The sequence below is a fragment of the Berghia stephanieae genome, chromosome 14 (genome assembly GCF_034508935.2).
Source record: "Berghia stephanieae isolate SIO BIC M18660-M18661 chromosome 14, UCSD_Bste_1.3, whole genome shotgun sequence".
NCBI classification, from domain to species: domain Eukaryota; kingdom Metazoa; phylum Mollusca; class Gastropoda; order Nudibranchia; family Aeolidiidae; genus Berghia; species Berghia stephanieae.
Window position 1 is genome coordinate 28680459 of NC_088373.1, and position 22130 is coordinate 28702588.

Below are 22130 nucleotides of genomic sequence, written 5' to 3' on the forward strand. Positions count from 1 at the left end.
AAAAATAAATAATTAATAAAAATTTAAAAAAAAACCTATATAGCGCCTTTTAAAACCCCTGAAAATGCTCTGTGCGCGAAACAACCTCGACTAAAAAACTGGAATAAACAAAACGCCTACCAATACACCCTTTACACTAAAACCCCCACACATGCACAAATCTTTTACATACCTTTTACTATATATATATTTATATAATATAAAATTTTAAAAATTATATATTATATATATATATATATATTATATTATATAATTATATATATATATTTTAATAAATATATATTTATATATATATATATATATATTTTAAAAAAATATATATATATATATATATAAATATTTATATATATTATATTATATTAATATTAATATTTTATTATATATATATATATTATATATATATATATATATATATATATATATTAATTTTATATATATATATATATATATAATTATATAAAATATATTATTTATTATATATAATATATATATATATATAAAAATATATTATATATATAAAATTTATATTATATATATTATATTTTATATATAATATATAATATATTATATATATATATTATATATTTTTTATAAAAATATATTTTATTATATAAATATTTTATATATTATATTAAAAAATTTATATATATATATATATATATATTATATATATATATATATATTATTATATATATATATATTATATAGTAATGTGTATGAAAAGGTTTTGTGCATGGGGGGTTTGAGTGTGGGGTTTGTTTTGTGTAGGCGTTTTTGTGTTTTTCCGTTTTTAGTCTGGTGATTGTTACCGCACAGAGATTTGTCGGGGGATTAATAGGCGTATTAGGTATATTATATTACTTATTAATTATTATTATTTTATTTTATTATTATATTATTTTTATTATTATTATTATTATTATTTTTTATTATTATTATATCACATTGGTTAGAGCAAGTTTAAGAGTGTGTATTTTTTTGTAAGCTTAAAAATGAAATTAAAATAGATAAAATTTAAAAAAAACTATAATCAAAATTTTATGATACAAATGCAAAATATCTCAAGACAGTGAACCTAATGATAGAGTGTTTGGTACCAAGATAAAGTTCAAGGTTTTCTCAACGTGTTGCTGATTTATTTCTATTGGTAAAATCGACCGTAGTTCCACAAAAGCGATTGTAAATTCACCAGATATAATATCAGTAACAAATCTGTTAAGTATCACGGGAGATAACCCATTTCAGTGGATGGGAAATTGATGGAGTGAATGACCTCCTGACCAAAGCACAAATAGAGTAGTAAAAGATTGTTTTTTGTTTGTTTGTTTGTTTGTTGCTTTAGGTCTCTTCCAACACAAATGAGGTTATATGAGAGACCGCTGAAACAATAAAACAAGCAATCTAACAAAAATAGTACAAATGTCAATCAAAATCATAACCTAAAGATATCATGAGCTAAATTATAAATAACCAAGAACAATAGGCAGAAGATTTACAGAAAAAAAAATATCCCCTGTCAAAAATACAATCACAAACCAAAGAAGCAGGATAGGCTAGTAAAGAGAAGAAGAAACGACATCACTATCAGATCGTACACCCATGCGAACATCATAGGTATATGATTCAAGGGTGATGCTCCCATCCAACCACCCGCAGTAAAAGATTGCATTTTCAAGCCTGTGTCTAGCTGGACTGTGCTTATAAACTGTTACTGTACATTTCTACTTAGTCAAAACTACAATGCAAGCCCCCCCCCCCCCCCCCCCCCCCCCCCCCCCCCCCCCCTTTTTTTTTTTTTTGCTCTGAGTTTCCAATACTGTATACAATAAATTGCAAGGCTGGAAATTAATTATTCCTCCTCCTCCTTATCATCATTATTGTTTAAAAAAAAAACAAAAAAAAAAAAAAATATTAGAGTGCATTTCCACGGAAATGCTCAAAACGCTTCTTAGTTCAAGAAATCTGTGATATGATGATAGAAGCATCACCTCCAAAGACTTGCTGTTTGAACCTATTAACAACTTTTCTATTCCCTGATTTGGATATCCATTTCCCTGTGATTACTTTGATCATCAATGAATCTCTTTAAACAGAAATCGTTCATCACTGTTTTCAAATACAATATTTCTACTCATTTGTTTAAAAATAAGTGAAATTTGTCCCTGAAGAGGCAACCCAGGATATATGCACTATATACATATATATTCTATTATCATCATTATTATTATGACAATAAGTAAGTACTCACCAATCTTTTCATCCTCATTCTCTCTGCAAGAACAAATTAAAAGTATTATTAGAATAAATCTAAATACATTTTTAAAAAACTATTTCTCAGATACGAATGAAAATTTTCCAAAAGAAAAAAAAGAAAAAAGAAAATATAATTTTTCTGAAAATCAATATCCTTTTGTCATATTTGTCAACAGCTTGACTTTTGGTGGATGGACTGCACTTCCGATATAAAATGTTTTAATTCTATTGGCTTCTTTTTCCTCTATAAGTTTTGAAATCATTTTTTTTCGATTGTCGTTTTTCTTGTTTTAAAATTTGTTTTTGAATTAAATTTTTTTGTTTTGAAACTGGGTAGCTGGGTCTATTCTATTTGTTCTGTGTAAAGTAATTTGTGGAAGACTAGCATCTTGTCAATATGGAATCAAATATTTAAAAAAATAAATTATTACTGCCCCTTTTAACCGATAAACACTACAGCTCCATGGCCTTAATGCTCTGAGGGACTACAAATTGTGATTCAAACCCACTACCTTTTGATCCAAAAGGGCAAGCAACTTACCATGACATTATGTGCTAGTCTGAATGGGTAATGACTACACATTCATATACTCGGATTAAATAAGCTTTAGTAACCCGCAGTACGAAGGGTCAAGGACATAAATATGAGGTTTAAAAAACCTTGAGATAAATGAGAGTCTATACAATTTGACAGAGATTTGACAAAAATAAAGACTAAATTTTTAAAAAATATATTAAAAATCTTACATTCTCTGCCTTTCATTTACTGTCTTTGCTCTGAATGGGGGAAGACCTGTTTAATGGAAGAATCATGTATAAAAAATTGTGGTGCTGGTGATGATGTTAATGATGATGATGATGATGATGATGATGATGATGATAATGATGATGATGATGATGAAGATGACGACGATGATGATGATAACCTCTCAAATTTTATTTGTACCTGTGTTTGCGGTGCTCACAAAGTGATGTAGAGATTTATACAAAAGCTGCATCGTGTGAGATTTGAATTGGTCTGTATTGAAGTCGCGTCTGTAAAATTTACATTGTTCAAGCCAGAGTTTCGGTGGTTCAATAAAATGCTAAATAATCTTTTGCTTCTTTTCCCAATAATTAACTGGGGTATTTAGATTCAATTTCTTACTTAAAATGGACCTATCTGGGAGAAACACTTCATGACCTTACTTCTGTGCTTCTCTTTTACAAATTTTTTTTTTTGTTTGTTTGTTGCTTTAGGTCTCTTCCAACACAATTGAGGTTATATGAGAGACTGCTGAAACAAAAAAACAAGCAATCTAACAAAAATAGTACAAATGTAAATCAAAATCATAACCTAAAGATATCATAAGCTAAATTATAAATAACCAAGAACAAACAGGCAGAAGATTTACAGAAAAAACTATCCCCTGTCAAAAATACAATCACAAACCAAAGAAGCAGGATAGGCTAGTAAAGAGAAGAAGAAACGACATCACTATCGGATCGTACACCCATCCGAACATCATAGGTATATGATTCAAGGGTGATGCTCCCATCCAACCACCCGCCAAATTTTTTTTATTCTTGATGCAAACCATCAGGTTTAGGATAGTAGAGAAGCAAGCGTCATACGTCTTTCTGTGGATTAAACACTACTTTTCCATTACATTAGTCTGACTCCCTTTGCAAAACTTTCAACTACCTTGTATGCACTTGAAAGGGGAATATATGACCTTTCAGAAATTTCATCTTGATTTCCAAAACCTTCCTTTAAGAGAGATTGTGGGTGTGCTTAAGCCAGACCAAAATAATAAAAAGCCTGAAACCCAATTCTAACAAATTTTTTAAAAAGCCTAACATCCAATTTTGACAAATTAAAAAAAAGCCTGAAACTTATTTTGAAATGTGACCTATTGCCTGAAAATAGTCTCGTGTTGAGATGATCTAGATGCTGGAAATAAATTACTATCCATTTAAAGAGTCAGAAATCCGGATTGCCAGAAATTTTGCATCCATGAAAGAGATTGAATGACCAATCTGTTTTTCTATTCACTTCAAAGTCACATCCATCAACACTGTTGTCTTTCGCTGAGAAGGGGAGATCACTATTATATGATACTGGTGTGAAATTTGTCTATCAACAAATTTGTCCATGATTATGTCACATTGTTTTGCAATCTGCCAGAAAAGGTAATTCGTGAGCTCTCGGCATTTAAAATCAATGGAAAATCTTTTTTTTCTTTAATTTTGTCGCAAATCTGTAAGTTATATCCATAAATGCTTCTCATCTTGTTATTGACTGTCTCACCAAAATATTGTGTGTGCCTGTGTGTATGTGTATGTGTGTATGGGGAGGGAGGGGGTGGGGGGGGGGAGGGTAATAAGTGATGCACTTTGTGTTGTCACTGTGTGCTATTTATTTTGTTATAAACACATCTCACCGAAATTTTGTGTATTTGTGTTATAATCAGCTATCACATTTTGTGTTTATTTTTAAAAAAACGTTTTCCAATTTTGTTATCAAATGTCTCACTGCAGTACTTCGTGCTTGTGAAGAAATACTGAACAGATGGAGAAAGACAGTTTATAATGAATTGTACTTGTTTTCTGGCAAAGATTGAAACTACATTCAAATTACAGGGACATCTTACCTTTCTTCCTGAGAATAATTATGACAAGGATGATGATGATGACCACAATCACGGCCACCACAGCTACTATGATCGGAGTATAATCTGTGTCTTCTGATGTCTGTACAGCTTCTGGAAAGTTTTTGTTTTTTTTAAAAAACAGCACGAGAAAATATAATGAAAATATTGAAAACAACATTTTTCAAGTTTCAAAAAACTATAGCAATGACTATGAAAAATGTTTTGTTCTCTTTTTGAGGAAAATTTTTGTCCAAAATCAAAGCCCTATCTCCATAGAGTAAAAATATATTTGAATTTTGAAAATCCATTCATAAATAAACAAGTTATGCAGTTTCAAAGGTGTCATTTATTTGGATGACCCGCAAAGAGGAAAAAAACGCGAAAATATGGGAGGCTTTTTCGGCATTTTTTTTCTACCTTTGGTTGTATCTTGCGTAATAAGTGGATTAAAAGATTGAAACTTGAAGAGCAAATTAGGATGGTGTTTTGTAAAATACGGGAAAAGTACTCGCCATATTCATATGAAATTTTGCAACCAAAAAGAAGAAATGTTCATGTATTACCTTGTCAGCGACAAAACCTCCACGCCCGGTAGTTTTAGAAATATTTTACTCCAAAGAGTAAAAATCTATTTTTAATGGTCTTCTGGTAATTGCACGAGTTTTGTCGCTTGACATAATCTAAAATGATCTTTTTTCTAACTGTGTGCCAACTTTCAGTCATATTCATCGATAAACAGCGTCGTAATTAATTTTTAAAAATAGCATATACGAAACGGCTTCGTCCCATATTTTGACGCGAATTCGGGCACTTCGTGAGCGAAAAAGAGGCCCAAAGATTTGTGCGGGATAGTCATTGCTAAATACTAAGGCGTTCTAAATTTGGACTATCAAAGATACCTTGGATAACTTGTTTTAGTTGGGTTATTAGACGTCAAAAGAGAACAAGATGAAGTCGGTCACAAGATTACTACATATTGTGATTTAATATGTAAGGAATATATAAAGTAAATATGGTTCACATATAGCTAAATAATACAATAACCCAAAAAAAAAAAAATCTTTTGGGCTCCAGCTTCTTTGGGAGATAGACAAAACAAGCCAACAAAAAAATAACAAGAAAAATTTGACATATGAATAATGAAATTAACAGGGAAAATTATATATGGGGAGATATGATATCACAATTAATGGGCTGCTCACAATCTATGTCCTTACTTTATTCTTTCTGTCTTACATCTCCCAATATCTATCTTTCCTTGTAAATTTCATCATCAAAGTGTTATTTCAAAAATAATTTTTTGTTTAATTCGTCTGTCCCGCAAGGAATGCCAAAAGCTGAAAAGTTGTATACCTGTAGTGTTAAGATATATGTGAGCCACATTTACCCTCTATATTTTCTTTATATTTTGACTGGCAAACTTTGGTACCTATAGTTTATTTTCCTGCGAGTCTTTGAGTAAAAAAATAGGAGCAGGAACTAGTGAATGATAATAAAGTGAAAAGTTGTGTCAGATGCAATTCACAAGCTTCAATCCCCAGATGAGAAAATTCAGATCTGCCATAGGCAGAAAATTTTATATTTTTCTTGGAAAAAAAATCACAAGTCAAAAAAAAAAAAATAAACAAAATTACAACACCAAAAAATTCTTGATTTTTACCCTTGGTCAGTTTTTACTCCAAACAACAACGACAACAACAATAAAAGAAAGAAAATAAAAGAAAAAGATCTGTAGAAGAAGAAGAAGAAGAAGAAGAAGAAGAAGAAGAAGAAGAAGAAGAAGAAGAAGAAGAAGAAGAAGAAGAAGAAGAAGAAGAAGAAGAAGAAGAGAAGAAGAGAAGAGAAGAAAGAAAAAGAAGAAAAGGAAGAAGAAAGAAGAAGAAGAAGAAGAAGAAGAAGAAGAAGAAGAGAAGAAGAAGAAGAAGAAGAAGAAGAAGAAGAAGAAGAAGAAGAAGAAGAAGGAAGAAGAAGAAGAAGAAGAAGAAGAAGAAGAAGAAGAAGAAGAAGAAGAAGAAGAAGAAAAGAAGAAGAAGAAGAAGAAGAAGAAGAAGAAGAAGAAGAAGAAGAAGAAGAAGAAAAGAAGAAGAAGAAGAAAGAAGAAGAAGAGAAGAAGAGAAGAAGAAGAAGAAGAAGAAGAAGAAGAAGAAGAAGAAGAAGAAGAAGAAGAAGAAGAAGAAGAAGAAAAGAAGAAGAAAGAAGAAGAGAAGAAGAAGAAAGAAGAAGAAGAAAGAAGAAGAAGAAGAAAGAAGAAGAAGAAGAAGAAGAAGAAGAAGAAGAAGAAGAAGAAGAAGAAGAAGAAGAAGAAGAAGAAGAAGAAGAAGAAAGAAGAAGAAGAAGAAGAAGAAGAAGAAGAAGAAGAAGAAGAAGAAGAAGAAAGAAGAAGAAGAAGAAGAAGAAGAAGAAGAAAGAAGAAGAAGAAGAAGAAGAAGAAAGAAGAAGAAGAGAAGAAGAAGAAGAAGAAGAAGAAGAAGAAGAAGAAAAGAAGAAGAAGAAGAAGAAGAGAAGAAGAAAGAGAAGAAGAAGAAGAAAGAAGAAGAAGAAAAGAAGAAGAAGAAGAAGAAGAAAAGAAGAAGAAGAAGAAGAAGAAGAAGAAGAAGAAGAAGAAGAAGAAGAAGAAGAAGAAGAAGAAGAAGAAGAAGAAGAAGAAGAAGAAGAAGAAGAAGAAGAAGAAGAAGAAGAAGAAGAAGAAGAAGAAGATGATGATGATGATGATGAAGAGGAAGTCTCATCACATATGATTACAAATCAAATGTAAGTATTTGATAGTTTATCTGCTATACCTGCTGCAATTGAAACATTGAAGGTGTAGTCCAATCCATCACCAATCCCGTTGTCAATGGTCAACACATACTGACCAGAGTTTTTACTCGTAAATCCAGAAATGTTAAGATACACAGTGCCTTCTGGAGGTTGCCCTGGTACATATGACACATTGTACATACTGTCATCAACTATCTCTGATGACACGGCACGTCTTCTCCTTCCTCTGTTATTGTTGGATATTTTTTTCAAAGTGTATGCCTGTGGTTTGGGGTAACCAATGATTGGAATGATTACATTCAAGGTTGTCCCATTCATCGGTGTGTACTCTTTCGTATCAAAGTCAGATGGAAGCTCTGGCACACCTGGAACGAAATTGAACAAAGTCTTTCATGTTTATCAGTCAGATTGAGATAGCTACCTTGAGGTAGATGCATCGTTCTCTGAATTCATTTTAAACTAGTCTTTATACATCAGTATAGCCACAAAGCAGAAGTTGTGTTTATTGTTATAGCCTGTCAGTTGCTCTGGTTTTAAATTGAAATGTTTGTGTTTTCTCCATGTGACTATTCTGAATTTTTTATCAAATCGATTGTGATGTGGCAGTGCATTTCATGTTGTCATTTACTGTGATATTGAACAAGTATTTTTAGAGAAAATTATAGAAGGAGAAGAAGCAGAAGAAGAAGAAGAAGAAGAAGAAGAAGAAGAAGAAGAAGAAGAAGAAGAAGAAGAAGAAGAAGAAGAAGAAGAAGAAGGAAGAAGAGAGAAGAGAAAGAAGAAGAAGAAGAAGGAGAGAAAGAAGAAGAAGAAGAAGAAGAAGAAGAAGAAGAAGAAGAAGAAAGAAGAAGAAGAAGAAGAAGAAGAAGAAGAAGAAGAAGAAGAAGAAGAAGAAGAAGAAGAGAGAAGAAGAAGAAGGAGAAGAAAGAAGAAGAAGAAGAGAAGAAGAAGAAGAGAAGAAGAAGGAGAGAGAGAAGAAGAAGAAGAAGAAGAAGAAGAAGAAGAAGAAGAAGAAGAAGAAGAAGAAGAAGAAGAAGAAGAAGAAGAAGAAGAAGAAGAAGAAGAAGAAGAAGAAGAAGAAGAAGAAGGAGAAGGAAGAAGAAGAAGAAGAAAGAGAGAAGAAGAAGAAGAAGAAGAAGGAGGAGGAGGAGGAGGAGGAGGAGGAGGAGGAGGAGGAGGAGGAGAGAAAGTCAAGTAGAAGATATGAAACGGTTGAGCGCATTTATAAAGAATATGCTTGAAACCATTGATGGAAATAACACACAGATCTTTGCCCTATCGCTTCCCATTATTATTTCCTCTAGGATGAAAACTACTGATTTAAAGATTTGTTTTTTCTTCTTCTTCTTCTTCTTCTTCTTCCTCTTCCTCCTCCTCCTCCTCCTCCTCCTCCTCCTCCTTCTTCTTCTTCTTCTTCTTCTTCTTCTTCTTCTTCTTCTTCTTCTTCTTCTTCTTCTTCTTCTTCTTCTTCTTCTTCTTCTTCTTCTTCTTCTTCTTCTTCTTCTTCTTCTTCGTCTTCTTCTTCTTCTTCCTCTTCTTCTTCTTCTAAAATCATAGCGATATAGTGGCCTCCTTTTATAAGCACAGGTTTCTAGCGTCAACCAGGGCATACACACATCGCCCAACTGCTCTTACTTGCATATTCTGTTGTTTTTCTTATATTTTGTGTTGAGTCAATATCCCTTCAATTACAGTGAAATATCTCTTATGTTTAGTTTTGTGGTCACCACCTCAGAAGGGAACTGTTGAATCAATCCATAATTGTTTTTCCAACTACCAAAGTCATGATTGGAACATTGTGTTAATTTGGTGGCCCATAGGAGCAGTTAGAGAATGGGCGAGTATGTGGTCTAGTGGTATGACACTCGACTTCGGATCAAAAGGTCCAGGGTTTGAGTCTCGCTTTGGGCAGTGCATAGTTGAGCCCTTGGAAAAGGCTCTTTACTCACCTTTCCTCACTGTACTCAGGTGTAAAATGAGTACCTGGCATTGTGTCTGTCTGAAATATTGTAATATAATTTAATAGATATCATGTTTCAAACAAGAAAAACAGGTGACCGGTACAGGCAAAAGCAGTCTCATTATTCGAATGAAATCCATGGCAACTGAAACGACCAATTTCATAGACTGAAATTAGAGATAGCATTAAACGCCTCCACAGCTGAGAACCGAAAGAGGGTGAACTTCAGAAAAGTGGCATATCTTTAAGATTCATTTAATTATTACTAACATTTTCCATTCATTGATATATTTTATTTACTTATTTATCTTCTCATTTCCTTCCTTATTGAAATGGACTTTTCACTAAAAAGATCCAAAACGCTTTTATCTTACAAAAACAAACCACCACAATCATCATCATCATCATCAATATCCTTCTCTTCATCATCATCATCACCACCACCCTCATCATCATCATCATCCTAATCATTATGATCCTAATCACAAATGCCTCCACTATTCATTACCAATTTCAGTACACACAAAAATATACTTACATTTGACAAAGACGGTGACAGCCTTACGACTCGTCCCATCACCAATCTTATTGTCAGCCACACAGCTATAAATGTCTGTATCCTTGCATGACATCTTTTTCTTTGCTGTTTTAGTAATGCCATACGATCCCCATGGCTGGTCTTCTGTATTGTCAAATTCATCTGACCTTTGACCTTTTACAGACACATCAGGTTTTGGATTACCCTCTGCACGACACACAAAAGTAACCGTGTCATTAGCTGATACTGTCAGTTCCGATGACTCTGAGTTGGCTTTGTATTCCTCCACCGTGGCTGTGTCTATAACAGATAAACGAGATTTAAAAAATACAATAATGACATAGCATCAAGCATGCATATCACGAGTGAGATCTAAACGTTCTTTACAGTGCGGAAAGGATTATATTACTAGCTGCTCCCTCTATGTAAAACAAACTTAAAGATATTCGGTTGCAGATCATTGGAAACAAGATTCTGACCATTTGGAATTCTCTCCCTTCGCCTTTAAGATCAATGATATACCTGCCTACTTGAAAATTTCAAATTCAGTAAGAAATACAAAATACATCACTAATTAATGGTCAAATTTCAGTAATACTAAAGCAAACAAAAATAATGATAGATACACCCTTTTATATATATAAAATACACTTACCATGTTATAAAGAGGACATCCTGATAAAATAATATTGGGGTTCTTTTCCTTACAAAAGGCTATCACACCATTATCTTTCCCTAATATTGAGATTTTTTATGGTAGCATGCGGAAAAAATTGTTATTTTTTAATTTAACGTTGCGACCATTTGTATCAGTAATATTTCTTCTATTTCCGTAAGTCCGTAATTGTCCTTACACTTCAATAACAATAACGGATGGTCCGTAATAATAGGCAGGTCTGCAATGACCTTAATGGGCATTTCAAGAAAAATCTCAAAACTTTCCTATTTCAAAAACATCCTTTGAATGGCATCTAATGAATCTTAATATTTGTCAGGCTCATTTAAGGATTTGTTTGTTTTGTTTTTAAGGGTTTTACAAATCTAGCGACACATTTCGGCCATTTCAGCACCAGTTAAAAGGAAGAAAGTAAAAAAAAAAACCCTATAGATTTACAATTGAAAGCATACGAGAAAAAAAGTAAGACAAAGGGGAAATGGCTTAAATAGGGAACAGATAAAGATTCCAAGAGCAAACTATCAGTGTACTTAATCTGAGATCACCTAAAAGTCTCATCCTGACACAAGCACAGGTTCCCACTAAGAGAAAAACACTCAAATGTTTATAATTCGTTATATATATAAAACAAAAATGTATACAATGCATAACAGAGAGATGGTTCATAAGACAAAAAAAAAGCATCTCCAAAACCTTACATTATACATTCGACTTTCTAAGGAAATAATAATAATAATAATAATAATAATAATAATAATAATAATAATAATAATAATAATAATAATAATAATAATAATAATAATAATAATAATAATAATAATAATAATAATAATAATAATAATAATAATACTTTATTGCATCCCAAAAAGGAAATTTTTTGTACAGACGTGTTATAATTTACACAATAGGATAAAAAGATAATGGAAATATGATACATATATAAACCAGGAGCAGTTCCACAACCAGAGCAGCGCTTTATATGTATAATTTCAACACTGTAAAAATCGTTTAAAATGTCACTATAAACTGAAAATTGAAGAGATTGCAAAACAAATAAATAAATAAATTAATAACAAATAATAATATAATAAATAATCACAAGAATAAAACATGAGTAGTAATTGACACTTGAATTAAAAACTATAAAACATTGTCCGTTTTTTTGTTTGTTTGTTTGTTGCTTTAGGTCTCTTCCAACACAATTGAGGTTATATGAGAGACCGCTGAAACAAAAAAACAAGCAATCTAACAAAAATAGTACAAATGTAAATCAAAATCATAACCTAAAGATATCATAAGCTAAACTATAAATAACCAAGAACAAACAGGCAGAAGATTTACAGAAAAAAAAAAAAAATCCCCTGTCAAAAATACAATCACAAACCAAAGAAGCAGGATAGGCTAGTAAAGAGAAGAAAAAACGACATCACTATCAGATCGTACACCCATGCGAACATCATAGGTATATGATTCAAGGGTGATGCTCCCATCCAACCACCCGCGAAACATTGTCCGTAACGCCTCATGCAAATCTACCTCAGGTTGAGTAGATTTTCGCTATTAATTCTATTTGCAGGATTGAAATCAGCCCGATATAATACTGTTTAAGGATGGTGGGTCATAAATATATAATCTCTTATTTGAGCGACTATGAGGTCTTGTGGTATGACACCAGCCTTTGAACTGGAAGGTCCTGGGTTCAAATTCCGTTCTGATCGACGCATAGTTGAGTCCTTGGAAATGACTCTTCCCTCACATTCTCTCACTGTACTCAGGGTTAGAATGAGTACCTAGTCATTAACAGTGTTGTCTCTGTTGAAAATAGATAGTAATATCGCCGAACAGACGTCATGTTTTGTCCTACAAGTTAAGTGTTGCTGTTGGCTTAGGACCCCATGTAAATCACTTTGAGCATGTTTTTTCTTTTTCTTTTGCAGGATCTAAATCATGCCGATATAATACTGTTTTAAGATGGTGGATCACAAATGATCCTGATAGCTCAATGGGTAGAGCACTCGCTTCACACCAAAAGGGATCAGGATCAATCCTGGGTGATGTTAGAACAATTTTATCTCTCCACCTAGCAGCTATTATTATTAGGTTGCTGGATCTGTTAGATCTGGTGGAAGATGCTTTGGGATAGACCATCCAAAGAGTAGCAAGCAATGGCTAGCCTATTGTTTGTTAAACGCTATAGAGAGTGACAAATTAGGGAGCAGGTACTGGTATAAGATAAAGATATGAAAAACGGTGTATAAAACAATGCCAGATAAAGCAAGACGAAAAAAAAAAAGAAAAAAAAAATCAACCCCCCCCCCCCCTTCTATAAAAAAATTAGCCTGCTTCGACTAGGGATTGAACCTCAGACCTCCTGATATACTTGCCAGTAAATTGGAAAACCTAAATTCCCCCCCCCCCCCCCCTTAAAAAAAAACAAATAAATAAAAAATAAAATTTCAATGAAAGGCACATATAGAATATCATGCTAAATTTAAGCTGAGCCCAGCATATATTCAATTTTATTGCACTCGTAATTGTTATTCTAGTTCATATCCTCTACTTACATTGGACATTCAGGGTAAGCTCATACTTTTTGTCATAACATCCTGTCACATGATCAGCCTGACACAAACATCCTTTGTTGTTATCTTCCTTCCCCACTCGTATGTTCTGTGTAGCTGTTTCTCCATTATTGACATTTTCTTTACCAGCACATGTCGTGGTGACCTTGGTGACCCCTGGATAACCTCCATTAACTTGACACTTGACCACGACATTGTCACCGCTAGTAACAGTTACAACATCACCATTTGGTACAGGTTGGCCATTGTTGACAGTCATCACAGGAAGAGAAGATGGCGGTTCTGTGGGAGATTGGATTTTGATTTGAAATTTTCACATTCATAATAATTAATTTTATTCATAAGGGCAATTGATCACCTGGAAAGGCAAAAAAAAAAAAATGATGCACAACTGCTAATGCTCATCAAGTCTTATAGTTTTGAGAAGAACAAATCTCTAACTAAACCTATAAATTCTAATCATCTTCTATAGTTTAGAGAAGAACAAATCTCTAACTAAACCTATAAATTCTAATTATCTTCTATAGTTTTGAGAAGAACAAATCTCTAACTAAACCTATAAATTCTAATTATCTTCTATAGTTTTGAGAAGAACAAATCTCTAACTAAACCTATAAATTCTAATTATCTTCTATAGTTTTGAGAAGAACAAATCTCTAACTAAACCTATAAATTCTAATTATCTTCTATAGTTTTGAGAAGAACAAATCTCTAACTAAACCTATAAATTCTAATCATCTTCTATAGTTTTGAGAAGAACAAATCTCTAACTAAACCTATAAATTCTAATTATCTTCTATAGTTTTGAGAAGAACAAATCTCTAACTAAACCTATAAATTCTAATAATATTCATATTTTTTTAAAAAGTAGTCAATCATAGCCCATGGAGCCGGAGTTTACCCCAGTTTCTATAGCATGAAAATGACAATAGCAAATGCTTGCTATCCTTTGGATAGGACACTAGTCTATACTTTCCAAAAAATCTAACAAGACTTAGCTACCCATTCACTGCTGGCTGGACAGGGGGGTCAGAAAAATAATCTTGACTGCACCCGGGATCAATCACGGTCCCTTTGTATGTGAATTGAGTGCTCTACCAACTGAGCTATCGGGACCCCCTACATTTACATAATCTGTGACAAAATTCTAACATAAATTAAGATACAAAATATTTGAGACCTACTATTCACAGCGAATCTTAATGGACAAAACAACATAATGTGTGTAATAGTGCAAACGTCGTCATAGGCTTTCTTTAACGTAAGACATGAAGATGTCCAAAATTAATTCAAAGAGAAAAGCTATCATGTCCTAGTAAACCAATACTAGACTATAGTTGGACAGTATCATGTCTTAGTAAACCAATACTAGACTAGGGTTGGACAGTATCATGTCTTAGTAAACCAATACTAGACTATGGTTGGACAGTATCATGTCCTAGTAAACCAATACTAGACTATGGTTGGACAGTATCATGTCATAGTAAACCAATACTAGACTATGGTTGGACAGTCTCATGTCTTAGTAAACCAATACTAGACTATGGTTGGACAGTATCATGTCTTAGTAAACCAATACTAGACTATGGTTGGACAGTATCATGTCCTAGTAAACCAATACTAGACTATGGTTGGACAGTATCATGTCCTGGTAAACCAATACTAGACTATGGTTGGACAGTATCATGTCATAGTAAACCAATACTAGACTATGGTTGGACAGTATCATGTCTTAGTAAACCAATACTAGACTATGGTTGGACAGTATCATGTCTTAGTAAACCAATACTAGACTATGGTTGGACAGTATCATGTCCTGGTAAACCAATACTAGACTATGGTTGGACAGTATCATGTCTTAGTAAACCAATACTAGACTATGGTTGGACAGTATCATGTCATAGTAAACCAATACTAGACTATGGTTGGACAGTATCATGTCTTAGTAAACCAATACTAGACTATGGTTGGACAGTATCATGTCATAGTAAACCAATACTAGACTATGGTTGGACAATATCATGTCCTAGTAAACCAATACTAGACTATGGTTGGACAGTATCATGTCATAGTAAACCAATACTAGACTATGGTTGGACAGTATCATGTCCTAGTAAACCAATACTAGACTATGGTTGGACAGTATCATGTCCTAGTAAACCAATACTAGACTATGGTTGGACAGTATCATGTCCTAGTAAACCAATACTAGACTATGGTTGGACAGTATCATGTCCTGGTAAACCAATACTAGACTATGGATGGACAGTATCATGTCATAGTAAACCAATACTAGACTATGGTTGGACAGTATCATGTCTTAGTAAACCAATACTAGACTATGGTTGGACAGTATCATGTCATAGTAAACCAATACTAGACTATGGTTGGACAGTATCATGTCTTAGTAAACCAATACTAGACTATGGTTGGACAGTATCATGTCTTAGTAAACCAATACTAGACTATGGTTGGACAGTATCATGTCCTGGTAAACCAATACTAGACTATGGTTGGACAGTATCATGTCTTAGTAAACCAATACTAGACTATGGTTGGACAGTATCATGTCCTAGTAAACCAATACTAGACTATGGTTGGACAGTATCATGTCTTAGTAAACCAATACTAGACTATGGTTGGACAGTATCATGTCCTAGTAAACCAATACTAGACTATGGTTGGACAGTATCATGTCCTAGTAAACCAATACTAGACTATGGTTGGACAGCTTGGGATCTACACCGTGACAACTAAACAGAAACATTTGACTATATGTTACAAATGACTCCCCTCATTCATGAGTGGGGGAAGCAGATGCACTCATCAAACAATTGGGATGGTTACGTCATCATGACGTAAGGGCTGAGGCGAAAACAACAACTTTGAACAAAGGATTAAATGGCCTTATAGAGATACCAGTAGATCAATACCAAATCTAGTCAAGTAAAAATCCAAGATGTTAATTGCAGTGGTAACATTACCACTTTAATATTGTCATTATTATTATTATTATGTAATGAACCATTACTTATTGTTTTATTGTTTACTTCCTGGTTGAGGTTACTTTCACTTTCAATATTCTAGTTAACGGTCTATCTGACTGTATTTCAATAAAGGCTGTCCTATTCCCTGAAACAATCCAGTGTCATCTAATGATTTCAAAGTCATCATAACACTACGTTAATATTTCTTTATCCAATGTTGACAGTTGTCTTCACGCCATTTCACCAAATACGTTCCATTTATAAAAAACAATGTATCTGCAGGTTATGAGTTTTTGTACAAAATTAAAACTTTTAGAGATGCATTATGGATTATCAGAGAAGAAGTATATTTTGTTCCCTGCTTTTGTATATAATAAGCAAAATGACAGAAATACTCAGTCTGACCGAGTCAGATAGTTAATGTGAAGTGCACAAAGAGAAAAGGATTAATATTATATCATTTGATGAAAAATAAAGTAATCATTATCACTCAAATCTAAATTACCCTATTTACTCAATCAATGGGTAAGGCTGTATCAAGATTAGACATGGAAAAAAAAAATGGAATTGAATGTTACTGATATTTCTTAACAACAAGATCCCCATGGATTGTTGATAGCTCAAACGGTAGAGTCACGCTCTACCTGGCCAGGCGGAGTTGTCATACCGGTAAGGGCATGGGTTCAAACCCCGATCACCACCGCGAAATTTTTATTCTCTATTGTCTTCTGGCACTTTCCTACTCACTTCATCTCTTGTTGTTATCAACATAAGTGCCTGCTCCACTCACTTTTCTGATATTTCTTAAACAAGATACAATTTTTTAATTATTTATTTTGCTTTGAAGGATCGCATACTAGTTAATTCATTAATAAAAATAAAATTGAAGCAGAGGGTCAGATATGTGAACCTCTACCAAGTTCACACACACGGCCATACACAAACACACACACACACACAAACACAAAAAACACACACACATACACCTGCATCCCTTTCCTCCTGACTGAGGAGAATGGAAACCGAGCTGCCAACCCCAAATGTTACAAATTCACAGTTTTAAAGGGGGGTGGGGGGGGTGCGAGGGAAAAGGGAGTAACCATAATTAAATCCTACAAAATTAACAATAGGCCTTGAAAAGGATGATTGAATAAGGCTTCGAGTTCCTGACAATAAGTATTCTGGCAACAAAATTTCCTTTGGAACGAACAAGTTCCATTGAGTTAAAGATGCAAAATTAATTCTGCAATTGTACGGCTATGTGGTATGACACTCGCTTTTGGATCGAAAGGTCCTGGGTTCGAGCCTCATTCAGTGCATAGTTGAGTCCTTGGAAAAGACTCTTTACTCACATTCTCTCACCGTACTAGGTGTAAAATGAATACCTGTCCGTCAACAGCGTTGTCTCTGTTGGAAAAATTGTAACATCGCCTAACAGGCGTCATGTCTCGTTCTACATGTTATGTGTTGCTGTTGGTCAGGGATCCCTTGTAAAGCGCTTTGAGCACATTTAGTGGATATTGCGCTATATAAAAGCTATAATTAAAAAACATTTTTTTTAGGAACAAGAATTCTTAGTTCTACGATTTCTTTCTTGTACCAGTAGGCAGGTCTGTAGATATACCTTATCATCCTTATTAAACAAAATCAATGGCAACGTAATCAATTGATTCTCTCTTGTTTCTATCAAAAAACAGGTAATTAATTAAAGTTGAACTAAAAATAAAAATTTGAATAAAAACGCGCCCAGACGGGATAAAAATAGGCCAAAATTAAAAACAAAACTAAAAAAAAAAAAGTAAAAATCTCCAACAGTGGAAAATAAGTAGAATTATTTTTAAAAAATAAAAAAAAGTATTTGCATTGTAAAATAAGTACAAATTTAATTATCCTTTCCCCCCCCCCCCCCCCCCCTAAAAAAAACCCATCAAAAAAAACAAAACAAAAAACAAAAAAACAAAAATAAAAAGCAAAAAAAAAAAAAAAAATCTCAGGCAAAACAACCATGGGACTATGGTGGTATTTAATGTGCGAGTGCTGAGAGATGTGAAGCTGGGCAGGAGGGAGATGTTGACTAACAGATGACAGATAAGGTTGTACTACGAGGGCTCTTTCAGAAATAACCGAAAAATGCCCATTGCTCAGCAACCAGTGGCGATTTTTTAATTCTGTAAACGACATGATATTCCTTATTTCCTTACGGATATTCCCAGAAATTATGAAGTGCATCATTTTGCACAATGAATTTCTAGACGATTTTAAAGATGGCGGCCCACCTTGAAACTTGGTCAAAGGAGGAAATCAGAGCTGTCATACGTTTTTTGAACGCCAAAAATCTGAATCCTACCGAAATTCATAAAGAACTTCAGAGTGTATATGGTGAGCATGTTAGAAGCCGTACACAAGTCTATCACTGGTGTAATTTGTTTGAAGCCGGCCATTCCGACTTGACAGACAGGGAAGGGAGAGGGCGTTCGATAACTGCGACGTCAGAAGACAATGTGAAGCGAGTTGATGAGCTTATTCGTCAAGACAGGAGGTTGAAACTTCATGAAATCGCAAGCAATCTTGAAATTTCGGAAACTTCTGCCCATAGAATTGTATTTGATGAACTTGGCTACAGAAAAGTCAGCGAAAGATGGGTTCCTAAGCAATTGACAGACAATCATAAAGAACAAAGATTGGACCTCTGCAGGGAACCTTTGAGAAGAAGCAAGAGCTCACGCAGGGTTCACGGGCATACTGCCAACGCCGGCAGAGACTTTCTAGGGTACGATGTGACTTTTCTTGACAGCATAGTTACCGGTGATGAGACTTGGTTGCACCATTGCACCCCAGAAACAAAGCAAGATTCGATGACATGGAAACATCCATCCTCACCTGGCGCGAAGAAATTCAAAGTCATGCGGTCAGCAAAGAAAATAATGGGAACTGTTTTCTGGGACAGTCATGGTGTTATTCTGTTCGAAACCTTACAACCTGGAGAAACAATCAATGCTGCAAGGTACTGCCAAACTCTTGACAAGCTTAGGGAGGCCATTCGCAGAAAGCGCCCAGGGCAGTTGACCAACGGGGTCATTTTGTAACACAACAACGCTACACCCCACACAGCACGAGTGACGCAAGGTTGACTAGAGAAATATGGATGGGAGATTTTGCCACACCCACCACACAGTCCAGACCTCGCACCATCTGATTATCACCTCTTTGGGCCACTGAAACGTGAGCTGGCAGGAAAGCGCTTTGATGTCGATGAAGAGCTTGTTGACCATGTGCGGAAATGGCTACAAAACCTTGACGGAAATTTATTCCGAGAGGGTATCTATTCCATGGTACGGCGTTGGCAGAAGTGTGTCGACAGACTTGGCTGTTACGTAGAGAAATGAAGGACGAGTCAAGGTATGAACACGTGCAAGAATTTTGTTGATAGCATAAAAAACGCGGATTTTACAGGCATTTTTCGGTTAATTATGAAAGAGCCCTCGTATTGTAAGACGAATGTTAATTATCATTATCACAGTAGAGGTGTTTGGCCCATACCATAAGATACTTAATAGTTGAGTTGGTAGAGCAACTGTTTCATATGCAAGACGAATGAGATCAATCCAGGGTAAGGTTGAGATTTTTTTTCTGACCTCCCTGTCTACCCAGCAGTAATTGAGTAGCTGGGTGATTTAGATCTGGCAGTAAGTATTTTGGGATAGACCAGTGTCTTATCCAAAGGGTAGCAAGCAATTTCTATTGTTGGTTTAGCGCTATAGAAACTGGAATAAACTTCACCTCTATTTCTAAAAAATGAGTTTTTATATAGCGCAATATCCACTAAATGTGATCAAAGCGCTTTACAAGGGCTCCCTGGCCAACAGCAACACTTATTAACATGTAGGAAGAGATATGATCCCTGTTAGGCGATATTACAATTATTTTCCGACAGAGACAACACTGTTAGTGGCCAGGTACTCATTTTACACCTGAGTATAGTGAGAGAATGTGAGTAAAGAGCCTTTTCCAAGGACTCAACTATGCGCTGAGCTAGGCTCGAACCCAGGACCTTCCGATCCGAAAGCGAGTGTCATACCACTAAACCACATAGCTGCACAAGGTACTTGTATCTGTAATGCCTTAATGGGTTAGTTTGGTCTACTGAGTGTAATGATACTACTGTCACTTGCTCCATGTGCCTTATGAATGGCCCTGCAGGACTGCATAAGATTCTTGGTAATAATAACATGTGCTTGCAGAGTACAGAACTGACGCCAACAATTGCACACCATGCTGGATCCCATTGCCTCCCAGCACTCTTCTATTTCCAAGTTTTGTTTTATGCAACAGATAGGAATAGAATACAGGATCCTTGTCTTTCAATTAATTTTTGATCAAAATAAAAATTTAAAAAAAAACAAAGTAGAAAATAAATATGTTTGTTTTTCATCCTTCATTGAAATGTAAAAATGTGTTCAAAATAAATTCACAAAGTAACCTGAAACTTGACTGGATTTTTTCTTGTTTTTTGCTTGTTTATTTTTTTAACAGGATATAGTAAAAAAAAATATTATAACCTCACCTTGTACTGTAATACTTTTACTTTCCTCTGTTTTCAAGTCATCAAAGATGGCGTTGGTTGCCTTACACGTAATGGTAAGAATTCCTCCTTTCTCTGGGACTACTTTGTACTTGTATCTGTAATACACTCCTGGGTTAGTTTGTTTTCCTGGTGTAATGACACTTCTGTCACTTGCTGTAACTGTCATTGTAGGTCTGGGATTTACATTGACAATGGCCACGTCACAGTACATGTCGAATGAGGATGTAGATTCACATCTATTCATGACGGCAGGTTCTTTGTTGTCATGCAAGGCCACAATTATTCGACTTGGACCATCTGTCAATTGAAAGCAACCCATTAATTATGATAAAATTAAATCACTTTTGTTTCTTTCTACATCATCAATTCATATTTTGGTAAACTTTAACTTACATAAGGAATATGAATGGGCATGGGGGAGCAGGGAAGGATGAAGAGCATAAAAGGAAGTTGAGGCTAGGGGAGTGGGGGGAAGGGGGGGGTGGAAAAGAAGGGAGGAAAATCAGGGGGCGGAGGAAGAAATGAGGAAGGGGAGAGAATGCTACTGTAGAAAGAGAGAGAGAGAGAGAGAGAGAGAGAGAGAGAGAGAGAGAGAGAGAGAGAGAGAGAGAGAGGTAGAGAGATAGAGGGAGAGAGAGAGGGGGGGAGAGAGAGTGAGAGAAAGAAGAGAAATGGGAAGGAAGAGAGAGGGGGGATGGAGGGCAACAGAGAAAGAAAGATAGATAGAGAGAGAGAGAGAGAGAGAGAGAGAGAGAGAGAGAGAGAGAGAGAGAGAGAGAGAGAGAGAGAGAGAGAAAGAGAGAGGAGAAAGAGAGAGGAGAAAAAGGAGGGAGAGGGGAAGGAAGAGAGAGGGGGGCTGGAGGGTAAGAGAGAAAGAAAGATAGAGAGGGAGATAAAGAGAGAGATATAAAGGACGAGAGAGAGATAGATAGATAGATAGATAGATAGAGAGAGAGAGAGAGAGAGAGAGAGAGAGAGAGAGAGAGAGATATTTAATAATGAGCTTCAGATAAACCAAAACAGAATTAAATCCCATCCCTTCAGTTAGGAATTGATGGAGGACGTTTGCTAATGGTCTGTACCAACCCTTAGGATAATGAATTGAAAAAAAAGTGTTGAGTACTAATATCTCATTAAAAAAAACAACAAAAAGTAA

General features: G+C 34.6%; 1 protein-coding gene across 1 annotated transcript in view; it reads right to left on the minus strand.

Annotated features, from left to right (window-relative positions):
- The window catches only part of LOC144959443 (uncharacterized), a gene marked incomplete in the record, with an annotated part of 47668 nt that extends 26446 nt beyond the window's left edge, over nucleotides 1–21222 (minus strand). Inside the window, 7 exon segments of the mRNA XM_078892032.1 lie at nucleotides 2249–2271; nucleotides 3001–3046; nucleotides 4887–4997; nucleotides 7667–8011; nucleotides 10145–10444; nucleotides 13385–13684; nucleotides 20954–21222. Coding sequence (XP_078748158.1) covers nucleotides 2249–2271; nucleotides 3001–3046; nucleotides 4887–4997; nucleotides 7667–8011; nucleotides 10145–10444; nucleotides 13385–13684; nucleotides 20954–21218 — 1390 coding nt within the window.
- Nucleotides 21223–22130: the final 908 nt, after the last annotated feature.